The sequence below is a fragment of the Chelonia mydas genome, chromosome 1 (genome assembly GCF_015237465.2).
Source record: "Chelonia mydas isolate rCheMyd1 chromosome 1, rCheMyd1.pri.v2, whole genome shotgun sequence".
In the NCBI taxonomy this organism is placed as follows: Eukaryota; Metazoa; Chordata; order Testudines; family Cheloniidae; genus Chelonia; species Chelonia mydas.
This window is the reverse complement of record NC_057849.1, coordinates 289,431,736-289,445,859: the sequence shown is the minus strand read 5'-3', so window position 1 is coordinate 289,445,859 and position 14,124 is coordinate 289,431,736. Positions and strand designations below refer to the sequence as shown.

The following is a 14,124-nucleotide window of genomic DNA, read 5'->3' as shown; positions in this document are numbered from 1 at the left end:
TAGATCAGTGGCTCTCTGGGATCTGCACTGGTTGCCTTCTAGTTGGAGTTTAAGCCAGTATTGGCTTTGACCTAAAAAGTGCTAAATAGCCTGGGACCTGCCTGTTTACAATATCTTCCATTGTTGTGCACAGTGTAGTTGTAGCCATGTTGGTCCCAGGATATTAGAGAGACAAAGTGGGTGAGGTAATATCTTTGATTGAACTAACTTCTGTTGATGAGAAAGAGACAAGCTTTTGAGTCACATAATGCTCTTCTTCAGGTCTAGGAAAATGATGTTTGGAGTACCTTGTCTCTCTACTTATGAGATATTTATTTCCCCATGCATTACTGCCATAATTTAAGACCAGTAGACATGGGTGGCACATAATGAAGGCTGGGGGAGGCTAAGCTTCCCCAAACCTTGTGCCACCAGGAGGAGGAGGGCAGTGGCGGATTTGGAGCCCCCAGAAAAATCTCCCCCTGCCATGGTCCCAGGGCCAGGGTGGGGGCACCTAGCTTTTCTGGTCTCAGGGCCACAGCGGGGAGATGGAAGGGGCCTCAGGGTGGAAGAGGCAGAGTGGGGGTGTGACGGGGCAGGGCCACTGGAGAAGGGGGAAATGGGGTATGGCCTTGGGGGGTGCAGGTGAAAAGGGCAAACTTGGGGAGGGGCTCCAGGCTCAGAGCTTGAGCCAGGGCTGAGAGCTGCTCTATGAACCCAGCTGAGGCTGAGAGCTCAACCCCAGCCGGGACCAAGCTCCCAGCCCTGCTCCTGTGGCCCCAACCAAGCTCTTCTCTATGGAGGAGAGAAGGGGGCTGAAAGCAGCAAGCGGAGGTGTGGCCTTGGCTGGAAGAGTCTGGGCCTCAGCTGGACAAAGCAGGGTAGGGGGCTAGCCTCCCCAAGGGGAAGCGTCACTTGCAGCCCATGCCAGTAGAGATGCTTGAGCTACAGTTTCCAGGGAGACGCCGGCAGAACTTTCTCCATGAACCTTCTCTTTCCCTCCCCTTTCCCATTCTGAAAAAAAAAGCCCCAATATGTTCATCTTCAGGACACTTTTTGTTGTGGGGCTTCTGAGATGAAGAATGTTGTTTTAAGGGTCATTTTTAGGGAGGGTGGGGGTATTTGCCTAATTATTTTCTTTCATTAGTTTCTGTGGTGTATGGTGAAGGCTATTCAGGTTTTGTCTCCATGTTTGGTTGTGCTTTTAAATAGTTGGTAGTGGTGCCTAGGTGGCTTTTTGGTGTGTGTATTAATAAATCTGAGTCAACAATTTAATACATGTTGTACTGAAACCTCTCTCGGGTGCCATCCCCATATCCTTCCAACACTCAACACTCCACGCTCCAGTATGTGTGCGTCCCATCCGTTCTTCCATGGCTCTTCGAACCCATTCCCTATTCCTGATTCTTCTTCCCTCATGAGAAGAGGTCCAAGTTGCTAGAAGTCCATAACTCCAGTATTCCATAATCTTGTACACCTCTACATGCAGCTCAAGGTGTTGTTTATAATGTACAAAGCTTTAAATGGCTTGGGACCCAGCTCTCTGAGTGCTCACCTCTCCCCCTCTCTCCTAGCATGATGGTTGTGATGGGGTTCCTGAGGTATAACCTGAACTGTGGGACTGCTGAGCCCTCTGTGCCACCAACTTGGGGTATCCCTCTCACACTGTGATGCTGTGACAAGTGGCCAACCTCTGTCAGGTACTGCACTGACATAGACGTCCACAGACAGGGACACACCCAACTGAGTTACATGAATGCTTCTCCCAGCCACTCATAAACTAACAATAGAGAGGATCCAGCCAATTGCCCCCAGTTCTCTAGCCTGGCACCCTTGGAATATGCCATCTTGTCCTTGTTAGAAGCCTGACCAGTGTAAGTCTATTATCCAGTCGATATGGAGAGGACACACACTCACCTTTGTAACCTGAGCTGATATTGCCCAACCACTTCAACCAAAACACGCTGCTTTAGGTAAAATGGAAAACAGATTTATTAACTACAGAAAGGTAGATTTTTGGTGATTATAAGTAGTAAGCATAGAGGTCAAAGTTGATTACCTACTAAATAAAAGTAAATTCACAATCTGAGTTCTATAAACTGAATAGGATTTGAATCAAGCAGTGTCTCATCCTGATGGATGGTATAAACAGGTCACAGGTACATAGGCTAGAACTCTGCTCCAGCCTGGGACCACCCTCCTCAGTTCAAAGTCTTTGTTCTCCAGATGTGTTTCCAGGGGTTGAGTTGTGGGGGAGTGAGGCCAAGTCGTGATGTCACTTCCCCTCTTTATAGTTTCTTCCAGCTTCCTGAAAAGATTTATGCTTGTCATGTGGAGGTCCACCCCCATTGGTCAAGGAGCCTCCATTGTCTACATGCTCTTTCTGAAAAGTGTTCTGGGATGGCCTTTGGGCAAGTGAATTCACCTTTAATTCACGATCAGCATGTCTGGCTACTCCATTGTAGTACCTGAAAGGCTGGTTGTAGGTGTTCCCAAACTCACAACATATTTTAGTAACACACACATCAAAACTTCATAAAACTTGAAATTCAATGGTAGTACGTACAATCCAACAGGATATTAATGTTCAACAGATCAAGACTTTTAAGATGATACCTCATGAGGCTTACTTTGTACAAAACATATCATAATTACATGACAGCAGTGAATATGGGGGTTTCAGGGTGCTGGTTTGAGGTACAGAGTGCAACAATGGTTCTTTCCTGGAGTTGTACATCCCAGGACGGGCAAAAGGGTGTTCTCAGTAGGAGCCTTCATGGTTGGATCATGGTTCATGAGAGCATAAATTCAGTAAGCTTCAGGTCACAATTCAGGAAGTATCTGGTCAAAGCTTTGAGTTTGATTTCTCAATTCCATTCTTCTCAGTAATTTTTTTTATGCTTAGTGCTGAAAGAAGACATACCAATCTATCACATGGGGAACTGTTCCCAAAGTATTTCTGACCTGACCAGAAATGAAAAGTATTGTATATCTCATGAGAAGGTTTCTCATCCAAATCTCTTGAAAACTGTGCTGGAAACCTTTTGGAAAGTATCCAGACTTCAGTGTGTTTAATGAAACTAAAGACTGTGTCATGCCATTGATTTTTAAACTGCACTTCCATCTAGGGCAGTGTTTTTCAATCCGTGGGTCGCGACCCAGTACTGGGTCGTGCCATGTCATGCACTTGGTCGCCTTGCTCTGGTCAGCATTGCCAACTGGGACATTAAAAAGTCCTTTTCCAACACCGCGCTGGGCCCCAGAAGTGGCCAGCAGCAGGTCCGGCTTCTAGGCAGGGGAGCCATGGGGGTCCGTGTGCTGCCCCCACTCAAAGCATCCTGCGGGCAAGAGTTGTGCAAAGCTGCTTGCGCACCACCACCTAGGAGTGGGACTCATTGCTGGCCGCTTCCAGGGTGCAGCGTGATCTGTGCTGCCAGGAGGAGGCGGGAAGCCTGCCTCTGCAGCCCAGCTGCACCGCTGACTGGGAGCTGCCGGAGGTGAGTCTGTGCTCCAACCCCACGCCCCATCCCTTGCCCCAGCCCTGAGCCCCCCCAAACCTGGAACCCATTCCTTCACCCCAAACCCCTCATTCACAGCCCCACCCCAGAGTCTGCATCCCCAGCCCAGAGCCCTGACCCCCTCCTGTACACCAACCGCCTACCCTAGCCCAGAGCACCCTCCCACACCCTGAACCCCTCATTCCCGGCCCCACCCCGCAGCCCTCACCCCTGCACCCCAACCCTCTGCCCCAGCCCTGAGTCACCCACACCCCAAACCCCTCATCTCCAGCTCTGTTGGGTCATGGGCATCAGCAATTTTCTTCAATTGGGTCCCCAGTAAAAATTTTTGAAAACCATTGATCTAGGGTGACCAGATGTCCCGATTTTATAGGGACAGTCCTGATATTTGGGGCTTTATTTCTTATATAGATGCCTATTACCCCCACCTCTGTCCTGATTTTTCTTACTTGCTATCTGGTCAACCTACTTCCATCATATTCAGTTGAGACTTATACTTAAAATATTGATGGCATGGTATGGGCCTACTTTTGCATGTAACCCATCACTAACAGTATCAGTTTTAAGATAGGTCAAACATTTGAACCCAAAGTAGGACATATTGCAAACAATGTATATCTCCAATTTTGTTGAACTTGATTTGTGTTGCCAATGAAAATGCTTATGTATATTTCTTTAGGTGTTTATTATGAGACATTTGTACTGGAGCCAATACACAGTAGGAACCAGAATGATTTGCAGTAAAACCAAATGTAATGCTGGACATTTCACTTTATATCTGGTTTCTTTTATCACCAGTTCTAAATCTAACACCCCCACCCTGCTTTTTAAATGGAGTGAATATAGTGCTTAAAAAAGTAAAGCTGTTAATGATGGTTAGGGCTACATATAGTACAATCAGGTGTAGTGCAAGCTTCCTAAAGCAACTCTGACAGCTTCTTAGTCTTGATATGCCAGACACCATCTATTCCTGTTGTGGGCCTTTAAAGAACATACAGTGCACATCATGACAGATTGCATGCTGGTTCTTTGTTTGGTATGGACAAAATTACACTGGAATAAATTTCATTTGAAACTAAAAAACAGGTTTGTAGCCATATTTTCAAAGTTTCTAGGCCATTATACCAAGCATACTTCAGAAGCCTCAGACTACAGGACAAAATGATACTGTCCATTATCACTCTCATTCAGATCTGGACAAGGAAAATAGATCTCAGCTGTGAGTTATTTATGCACAACTTCAACACTTTAAACAAGTGACTAGTCCCATTGACATAATTAAGTGTGTTGCCCTAGTCAACAGTAGCAGTTATAGGGAGTTCAGAAGAGCTTTCATTCTATCAAAAGATGTAATCTGACTCATTTAGAGATCTCTTCTGCTCTGTTAATTATAGTTTTGATTAAACAACTTCCTTCCATTTGAAATTCTGAACTAGACTGCAGACAGTGGGCCTAATCCTCCATTTCTTGCATACCCAAAACTTCCATTGACTGGGCCCCTTGTTGGTTCTCTGAGAACTGTAATTAACAAGCTTGCTACACTCATGCCTTACATCCTTTGATCCACTTCCATGATCACAGGTTATTATGTAGGGCCAGATTCTTCAAATACACCCAGGAAGGGTGAGTAATTCTTTTGACTTCTACTATGTAAGTTCTTGTGTTGTCAGGCTCACAGGGAGGGACTTTTAATCACTGAAAACACTCAACTGCAAATATATTTATCACTGCATGATGGATCATTTATCCTTTTCCTGCCATTAGGTCCCATAAGCAGTGTCTTGGTGAACAAATATGGTTGCCGGCCAGTGATGATGGCAGGAGGTGTATTGTGTTCATTTGGAATGATTGCTTCCTCTTTCTGCAATAGTGTCCTGGAGCTTTACGTATGTGTAGGAATTGTTGGAGGTAAGTAACTGGTTCAAAAATGGTAACTAGTCCAGTTAATTTCAGCTATCCTGAACTGTACTCCTTTAAACTGATTTTTAGGATATTAAATTACTGCTTGGGATATTTCATGCACCTCTGATTATTTTATTCAATAAATGCCCTATGTATGTGCCATACTGTACTGCACTATAATTACAAGAAAGGAATTGACTGACGCATGACAGCACTTATTAGAGTAATTTGTATTGGATTTTGCATTGATTTTTTTTTAGCCTTCAGTCATACCATACTATGAATAAAACAGCAGAGATGAGTAATGGTCTAGTAGATATGCAAACTCTAATACTAAGCTCTATAGGCTCACTATATATATATATATATATATCCATATTCAGCAAAATAGTATGCTGGGCAGGGTCCAGCTGGCCCCAGAATAAAAATATTCCTGTCTGAAAACAAATGCTAAATCACCAAAGCTCTAGGAACTGATCAAAGGGTGGGAATTAAAGTAATAATAAAGCCACTAGATTAAATTACCTCGCTACCAAAGGGATTCTAATTTTTTAAAAGCATCTCTTTTGAATAAAGAAAGAAGGTGAGATTAGAGGTCATATAGAAGCATGGAATACACAAATGAGATCTTATTCTGTCACTACATCAAAGCTTATGTTTATCTGTAACTGACTAGAGTAAAAGTTAATCATTTTGAAAGAACCCTTTCTTACTGAATGTGGTGGGTTTCTTGTTTGTTTTGTTTTGTTTAAGACCTCACCTCTCTACTTTTTAAGAGTCAAATGCAGGGACCCACTACCTAGCCCAAGGAGTGAGCTAGGTACTGGGTTTGCCCATGGGAGACGAGGAAAGGAATCCTTCCTCTGAGACTACATAGCGGGTGCATTGCTACTAAAACTCGGCGGTTCTGGTGTATCCTCACCCAAGGAGAAGGACCACAGGTGGATCCTCTGACTGCACATCTGGCCCAACTCTGCCTCACCCCTCTGCTCTGCTGTGCAGGGAGCTGGGGCTGTGCATCCCCACACAGCCCCTTTCCCACCCCAGTGCAATTTCCACTTAACCAGTGATTCCACTACCAGGACCTCCAGAGCTGTGGATGTGGGGCTGGATTTCCTGCAAAATCATTATTTATTAATCATTTTACACCTTACTTTGGGTACATGTTCAACCTTAAAAAGGGATAGAGGGATAAAAGCCAGTTGATTTATACTTCTAAATATAATGTGCTCTCTTTTGTTGATGAAGTGACATTTAATAACTTTTGTGAAATGAACCAGGAGAGAATTGTGTTGCAGCTTAGTAAAATACAAAAATGGTGTATTCAAGGTCTTGATACCATTGTTCCTCTGTCACTCCATTGTCTATATAATTGCTCAAACATTACTATGAGTATTTACTTTTATTGCAATGCAATACCAGGAAATGACAGAACTCGAGTGTGACATAGTGGTGACATTAAAATGTGTGGAAAGCAGTGAAACCACATTTAATTTTCCAGTGCTGATAGCATTTTATCTTCATTTGGAATTTCTGAATGGCATTTTAGCTTTCTGAATGATTTTGTCTGCTTATCGTGAAGGGTTTTCAATGTATTACATGCAATAATGCTGTGCTCTTTTGTTGTTTAGGTCTTGGCTTAGCCTTCAACTTGCAGCCTGCCTTGACTATGATTGGCAAGTATTTCTATAAGAAACGTCCCATTGCTAATGGACTGGCCATGGCTGGAAGTCCAGTGTTTCTAAGCACACTGGCACCTCTCAATCAATTTCTCTTTAATGCATTTGGATGGAAAGGAAGCTTTCTCATTCTGGGAGGACTTCTTTTGAACTGCTGTGTGGCTGGGTCACTTATGAGACCTGTTGGACCAAAACCAGTCCCTCCTGTGAAAAAAGATGTTGAGAAGGGATCAGGAGATTCAGCCTTACACATGAATAACAAGAAGTCGTCATTCTGGCAAACCGTGAATAAATACTTAGATCTATCCCTCTTTAAACACAGAGGGTTTCTGGTTTATTTGTCAGGAAATGTTATTATGTTTGTTGGCTTCTTTGCCCCAATAGTATTCTTGGCTCCTTATGCCAAACACAAGGGAATTGATGAATATTCTGCTGCTTTTTTGCTGTCTATTCTAGCTTTTGTAGACATGTTTGCTAGGCCTTCAATGGGACTTGTAGCAAACTCCAAATACATCCGGCCAAAAATCCAGTACTTCTTTAGTTTTGCTGTCTTGTACAATGGCATCTGTCATATCATGTGCCCACTGGCCGAGGACTACACAGGCCTGGTGGTATATGCTGTACTTTTTGGGTTTGCTTTTGGAATGGTTAGCAGTATCCTTTTTGAGTCATTGATGGATCTCGTTGGTGCTGCCAGATTTTCCAGTGCTGTGGGACTTGTCACAATTGTGGAGTGCTGCCCTGTTCTCCTAGGCCCCCCTCTAGGAGGTAAGGATTCCTTTTTATTGTCCTTTCTGATGTCACTGGGTTGAGTGTAAATATTTATTATTTATATGTATCTAAAATATTAGACGTGCACATGTTACTTAATGTTGCCAGAAGAACTGTCATGTTTTTTCACCGCTTGTTCTTTTGGATTTACCTTTTTTTTTCCCCTTTTTCTTTTTGGCATATCACAGATTTAGATTTATATGCAGATTTATATTGCCTGTGTGTGTATGGTGTATAGCCACCATGGCTATGTATGTAGATATATCGGTAGAGATACATATAGAGATAAGATACAGTAAGATGGTATTTGCTCTCATTGCTAGCCACCCAGTCCTATTTTTCATGTGCTTTACTCGGCAGTTAGCAGTGCTGAGAGCATCTCTTCCATAGTGGTGCTTCCACTACCTCCTGGCCAGCACAGCTCCCTCTCTGTCAAATTGGCTACATTCATGGGACTCCACTTCATTCCCCATAGCAAAGAAGCTACATCTATAGTTGCTACCTCACAAAATGGCTCCTAATTTCCCTAACCAATGGCTGCCAAACCAGTGGCTGCTTAAAAATAAAATGATACATATATAAATTGTCATTTTAAAGCTCCCCACATGCTACTTTACTACCTTACTGCTTTAATCCCAAGTACAAGGGAGGTTATTGAAATAAGATTGATTCTCACAACATGGCTAGGTAAGGTGCATGCACAAGAAGGCTCTGATGGATGCTGCCCCTCAGAGCATAAGCAGAGCATTGTCCCTCATTATGAAAAGACAGTGCTAGTTAATTTTCACATACTGATCACCACTAGAATTCTGATAATAGAACTGGGATTTTCAAAAGAGTTTTAGTGAGTTAGGTGCCCAAAATCCAATTTTAAAATCCCTGACCAAATATTATTTTGAACTAAAAATATACAAATATATACATTTGAACTAAACAATATTAGATGTTATAGGTGTGAATTATAAATGTAGATCCTAGTACTGCAAACTCTTTCCTGCACGCTGACTACTACAGGCAGGAGTACTTCCACTGAAGTCAATGGGACTACTCAAGCGAGTAAAGTTATATAGGTAAATGTTTGCATGACCCAGGCTATAATTTGTACTAAAATAACATCTGTTGAACTTATTTGTTAATGAAAATGTAAATGATGCCAGTTGATTATAAAATGTACACTTTATTTTATTGAAATTAATATTTAACAATTATACAAGTTATTCCAAATGATCTGATCTCATCTTATTTTCATAGATGTTGGAACACAATAGATTCCTCTAACACAGACAGTTGGCATGCCACCTAGTGGAGGGACTGTGCCTATGACTAATAAAATCCCGTCACCTCAAACATTGAAACCTATATTAATATTAAATCTAATATTAATGTAGTACTAAGTATACAGCTATTTATTTTTCTTATATTTGTTATGTGGATTTTTTTAAAAAGGATACATTTTGGATATAATCACCTTTGGATATAGTCACCTTTGTTAATATCTCTACTTGAATAGAGAAAACAAAGTAGGGATGTAGGCTGAAAAGCTCATATTCCAGTTTTGATCTGTTCAGGTCTCTTAAAGTATTATGATGATCTCATGCATGAACATTAAGTTAATTTTTGTTAATAATTCTTTGAGACTGGCACCATTAAAAACTAACAAATTGCCTGTGATATCTATCTAAGTAGCAACAATATATTAATACTTTTGTAGTACTATATTATTATCTCAACATATAAATTATTTTAGTATTCCCCAGTAGTAAGCATAGGGAATACTGCCAATACTGAGGTAAACATTTCTATTTGTTTAAGGCAAAAACTACTAACTTTATAAAGGGTAGCCACTGTGCATTACCTTCAAAGGTCTTATTGCATTAGATAAAATATTACTGCTTTTAAATGCTTTGTAAAATGTACTTAAGTTTAATATTAAAGCAGGTCAACGAATTTCATATGGAACACTTTTCCAATGGAAAAAATTAAAGGAAGCGTTTTGAAAAAGTGAAATATTTTGACGTTATCAGAATAAAACATTTCATTTTTGTTTTGAAATTATATATATTCTATTGTTTTCTATCACATTGTGTTTTAATGAACTTTATAATATAATTTTAAAATATACAAAAATTATAAATATATAGATAAATCAAAATAGAAACAAAACCTTTAGATTGACTCAAAACTCCCCCCTTCCCCCCCCGAAATTTCATTTAGCAGGATATTGGACGTTTTTCAACTTTATTCTGATTTGGAAAATTTGTGATTAAATGTTGGAGTTTCCCACAGAAATTCTAACTTTTGCCCAGGTCTAGTTGATATGTCAGTATTATGGCCCCAATCCCTCAAAGCATTTAAGCACATATTTAAATTATGTGAATCATCCCATTGACTTCAATAAGACTACTCATACTTAAATTAAGTATGTATTTTATGTGCTTTGCTGTAATGGGAGCCCGTCTTTTAATTTAAAGTTTAGAAAATGCAACAGAATTACAAGAATGACTCAATGCGAAAAGGCAGTCAGAATCCATTTTTCTTTGATCTAAATGGCTTATGCACGTAAATCATGCTTGCTCATTGTGGCACTCCCCTTCTGGTAGTGGCAAGGTCAACCTGAGATTGACGAGCCTGATACAACCAGGACTAACAGAGCAAGTTCTTTTAGCTGAGATGGTAGAAGTTCATGCGTTAAGATACAGAGGTACCACATTTCATCTTTGCTGCTGATGATCGACCCCGGGGAGTAACCATTACCCATACAAGTTTGGGAACACACTTCAAGCGTGTGAAACTCAGTTTTCATGACAGTGGTGTCTGCACACCAAGGTGAAATATTCTGTCTTTGGGGACAGAAGAAGTGGAGCACAAATAGCAGCTGCACAATGAGACATAGTGACAGCAGCTGAGAAGGCAGACACCTTTCCAGACTCTTGTCTGCAAGCAGCCGCACTGAGTGCTAGGCATTCATTCCAAAACAACAGTAGAAAGACATTAGGAGGAGAAAAAAAAAGACAGATTTGAATAGAAAAGTATACAACCTACTATTGTTGACTAGGCTCTACTTCCTTAGTCTTTCAGTTATTTTACTACAGATGATGAATGCAATAACTGCCAATCTAACTAATATAAAATTTGTTACAGCTCCACTGTACATCTGTCTGTGAAAATGCCCAATATAGGACAACTTTTATCATGTTGAAAATACTTTTTATTGCAGGACATATATTGATAATACCTGTGGGAAGGATCTGGAATTTATTTCTGTCTACAGTCGGAATATTTTCAAGTGTGGTTTCGTTTTGTTTCTGTCTTTCAGGTTGGTTAGTGGATATAACTGGAGACTATAAATACATGTACATTGTCTGTGGATCAATTGTAATTGTGGCAAGTATTTGGTTGTTCATTGGCAATGCCATCAACTACAGGCTTTTGGCAAAAGAGAAGAATTTAGAAGATAAAAAACAGAAAGCACTAAAGAAGGAAGCAGAACCTTTGACCAACAGTGAGAATGAGGAGGCTGCCAACAGGGCTGACAAAGTACTCAATGATTCTTCGGAAAGGGAAACTAATATTTAATATGAAATATGGCTCAGACATCGATGTTTTTGACTTCCATTACAAGTATTTTGTCAAGATACAGGCCAGGTTTTGTAATAATAATGATCAGTCACAATATTGGATGAGAACAGAAATTTGCCAAAGCCAAGATTCCAGACAAATTACCACTGACTGTTTGTTTGTTTGTTTGTTTATTTTGGTGATAGGAATTTTAGGTTTCAGAGATAGTGACTCCATGCACATGAGTCCATTCCAACTATGACTATAGACAGTATGAGTCAGGTAGAGTTAAACTTTAAGGTCCTCCATGACAAATTTTCTTGTTCCAAAATAACTTCTAACGCAACAGTATCTGTTTAGTCTTGTTACAGAAGCCATCTGTCTTAACCCTCTTGACTGCCAGTGCTTGTTGACTTCTCCCCACCACCATATTTTGGCCTCTAGTATTAAAGAAGGATATCAGATTATGGGTTAAGATCTGAAAAGGAAGACAAAATACTGAAATGTCCTGAGTAAAGTGCATAAGAAACTGCCTGCCCTTTTATAATGTATGCCCACTACATCAAAAGGATGTATTTATACATATAACTACAATGGGGATGTAAAAGATAAGGTTAGAAGAGAAAAAAGGTAAAATTTTTTATTGCTAAAATGCAATAAATGTTTCAATATAATAAATACAAGTGTTTGTTTCATCCAGTGATAGCTAGCCACATCTTTAAACATTTACTTTTGAACTGTGAGAACACTCAGGCAGCATTAATCCAAATTAGCTTAAAAAGCTGTTTGTATTAAAAAAAAATAAAGATGAACATGTCAGTGGTACATAGCTTGTAAGGGTAGCTACCATATCATTCATCAGATACACAGACCAAAATTAACAAGAAGGACTAACTGGTTCAGGGGATTGGAATGGTTCAGCCTTTTATCTCTAGTGACCTAATCCAATACCCAGCGAAGTCAAAGTGAGTCTTTCCATTAACTTCAGTGGGCTTTGGATCAATCAGTCCTTTGGCAATTAGTTCAAATCAGAGCCATATGTTTATTCACAGAAGGTAATTATCCTTTGATAGCCTATGTGAAAGGAATTTTAAGATTTAACCTCGGGTCCTTGTTCACAGGTAACCTCATTACAATTCCCATCTACCCACCCAACACATTAAGCGTAAACTAACTCCTTTGTTGACTGTATGAGCAGAACAGCCAAGAACTGAGCCCTCTGTAAAACAGTTGAGATATGTTGGGAGTGCAGGGTGAGAAACCTGGCATTGCCACTGCCTGTGGTACACTTTTTTTTTTACTGGATTTTGGTCTTGTACCTACAGTATTTCATAAATACTCATTCAATTTCAACTGAAAACATTACAGGTTGTTTTCTTAAAGGAGGACAAAAATACAAGCAAATACTAAACAGTATCTGCCTATGATTACTTTTGAAAGCTAATGCTAAAAGCTAATTCCAGGCTTGCAGAAGTTTCAAAATGATGGTGTGTTAAATGAAAATATTTCTGTTTTATTTAGGTAAGAGAAGGTGCTATTCATAAATGTTGAAGGGAGGTACCTATGTGTAAATGCATCTGAAATTGAGAAAATTAAGGGTCAGATTCATGAAACATTTATGAACTGGTTATGCACCACTCAGACATGATTCAGGAAAACATACTATTGTGCAGTTAATTTGGCCTCCCTCCCCCTTTTTTTAACCTCTGAAAGGTGTGAACATATAAAACATACTGATAAACTAAGCAGAAGATGAAATCCCAATTTCTCAGATAAAATAAATAAAGAAATCCGTGAAAAATTGGACAGATGTGTGTGCATTTAAGGTAGACTTGCCCCAGTACTCATGTTCAATTTGATCATTTACATCAGGTTTTTGTTTTTCTTTTGATGTGCTATTATATTTAATGTACAATGAATTGCCATAGCAGATGCAACACTTTGTCATTCCTTTCAAGACTCAGCGTTGTTTTCAGTAATATATTGAATCCACTTCCAAAGCTGTGCAGAAATGTAAATTGACATTTACCAATGGTCTTGCAGCAAAGCTGGACCATTTTGAGAAAAATCTGGTGATTCTGTAGGAATCTCAGCAGTGTCTAATGCACAATACAAGCAAATCTTGCAGAGAAAACACCTATTGTTGCTCACTTTGGGCTGGATTGAAAGTAGGCTCAGTGCTGCGTAATGTCACCACAGGGCTCGGTCACAGTTCCTGCCCTGCCTTGCCTTGCTTCAGGGAGAACAAAACATTGAAATAAATAAAACTGTGCCTATGGGCCACATTGTGGCATCCTTACTTATGCTAAGAAGTACCTTACTCCTTAAGCAGTACCATCAGCAACTTTCTTTAGTGTTCTCCATCTCTTTTTGGGGCCCTAATTCTGGGAAATGCTAAGCAACTCCCTCTTTATTTATGGAAGTAAAGGGTGTTTAGTATAGTATCTCAGACAGCTCTCAGCACCTTGCTGGATGAGGCCCTTCGATTCTGTGATTAACGACAAATGGGTCATTTGGCATTTCCTTATTAATATTTTCTCCCTCCACTTCCTTACAAAACTACTAATCAAAGTAGTCCTATGGTGTAATGTACAGGAAAAAGGTGTTGTTCATCTTTCTGAATGGCAAACTCAGTATTGGCAGCAAATAGACAAGCCCTTTACTTGGTGAAACTGACTCTGCAGCACTGGACAATAGTTCACAGAATAAACAGGTGG

At 40.3% G+C, this 14,124-nt stretch overlaps 1 protein-coding gene across 4 annotated transcripts in view; it reads left to right on the top strand.

Moving 5' to 3' along the window:
* Positions 1-12,959, top strand: part of SLC16A7 (solute carrier family 16 member 7) — a 150,445-nt gene extending 137,486 nt beyond the window's left edge. For all 4 annotated transcript variants that reach the window (XM_007063994.4, XM_043548676.1, XM_043548681.1 and 1 more), the window contains 3 exons: positions 5,262-5,405; positions 7,031-7,846; positions 11,166-12,959. In XM_007063994.4, the coding sequence (XP_007064056.1) occupies positions 5,262-5,405; positions 7,031-7,846; positions 11,166-11,425 (1,220 nt within the window). In that variant the 3' untranslated portion in view covers positions 11,426-12,959. The remainder of the gene's footprint in view (positions 1-5,261; positions 5,406-7,030; positions 7,847-11,165) is intronic.
* The last annotated feature ends 1,165 nt before the right edge of the window (positions 12,960-14,124 follow it).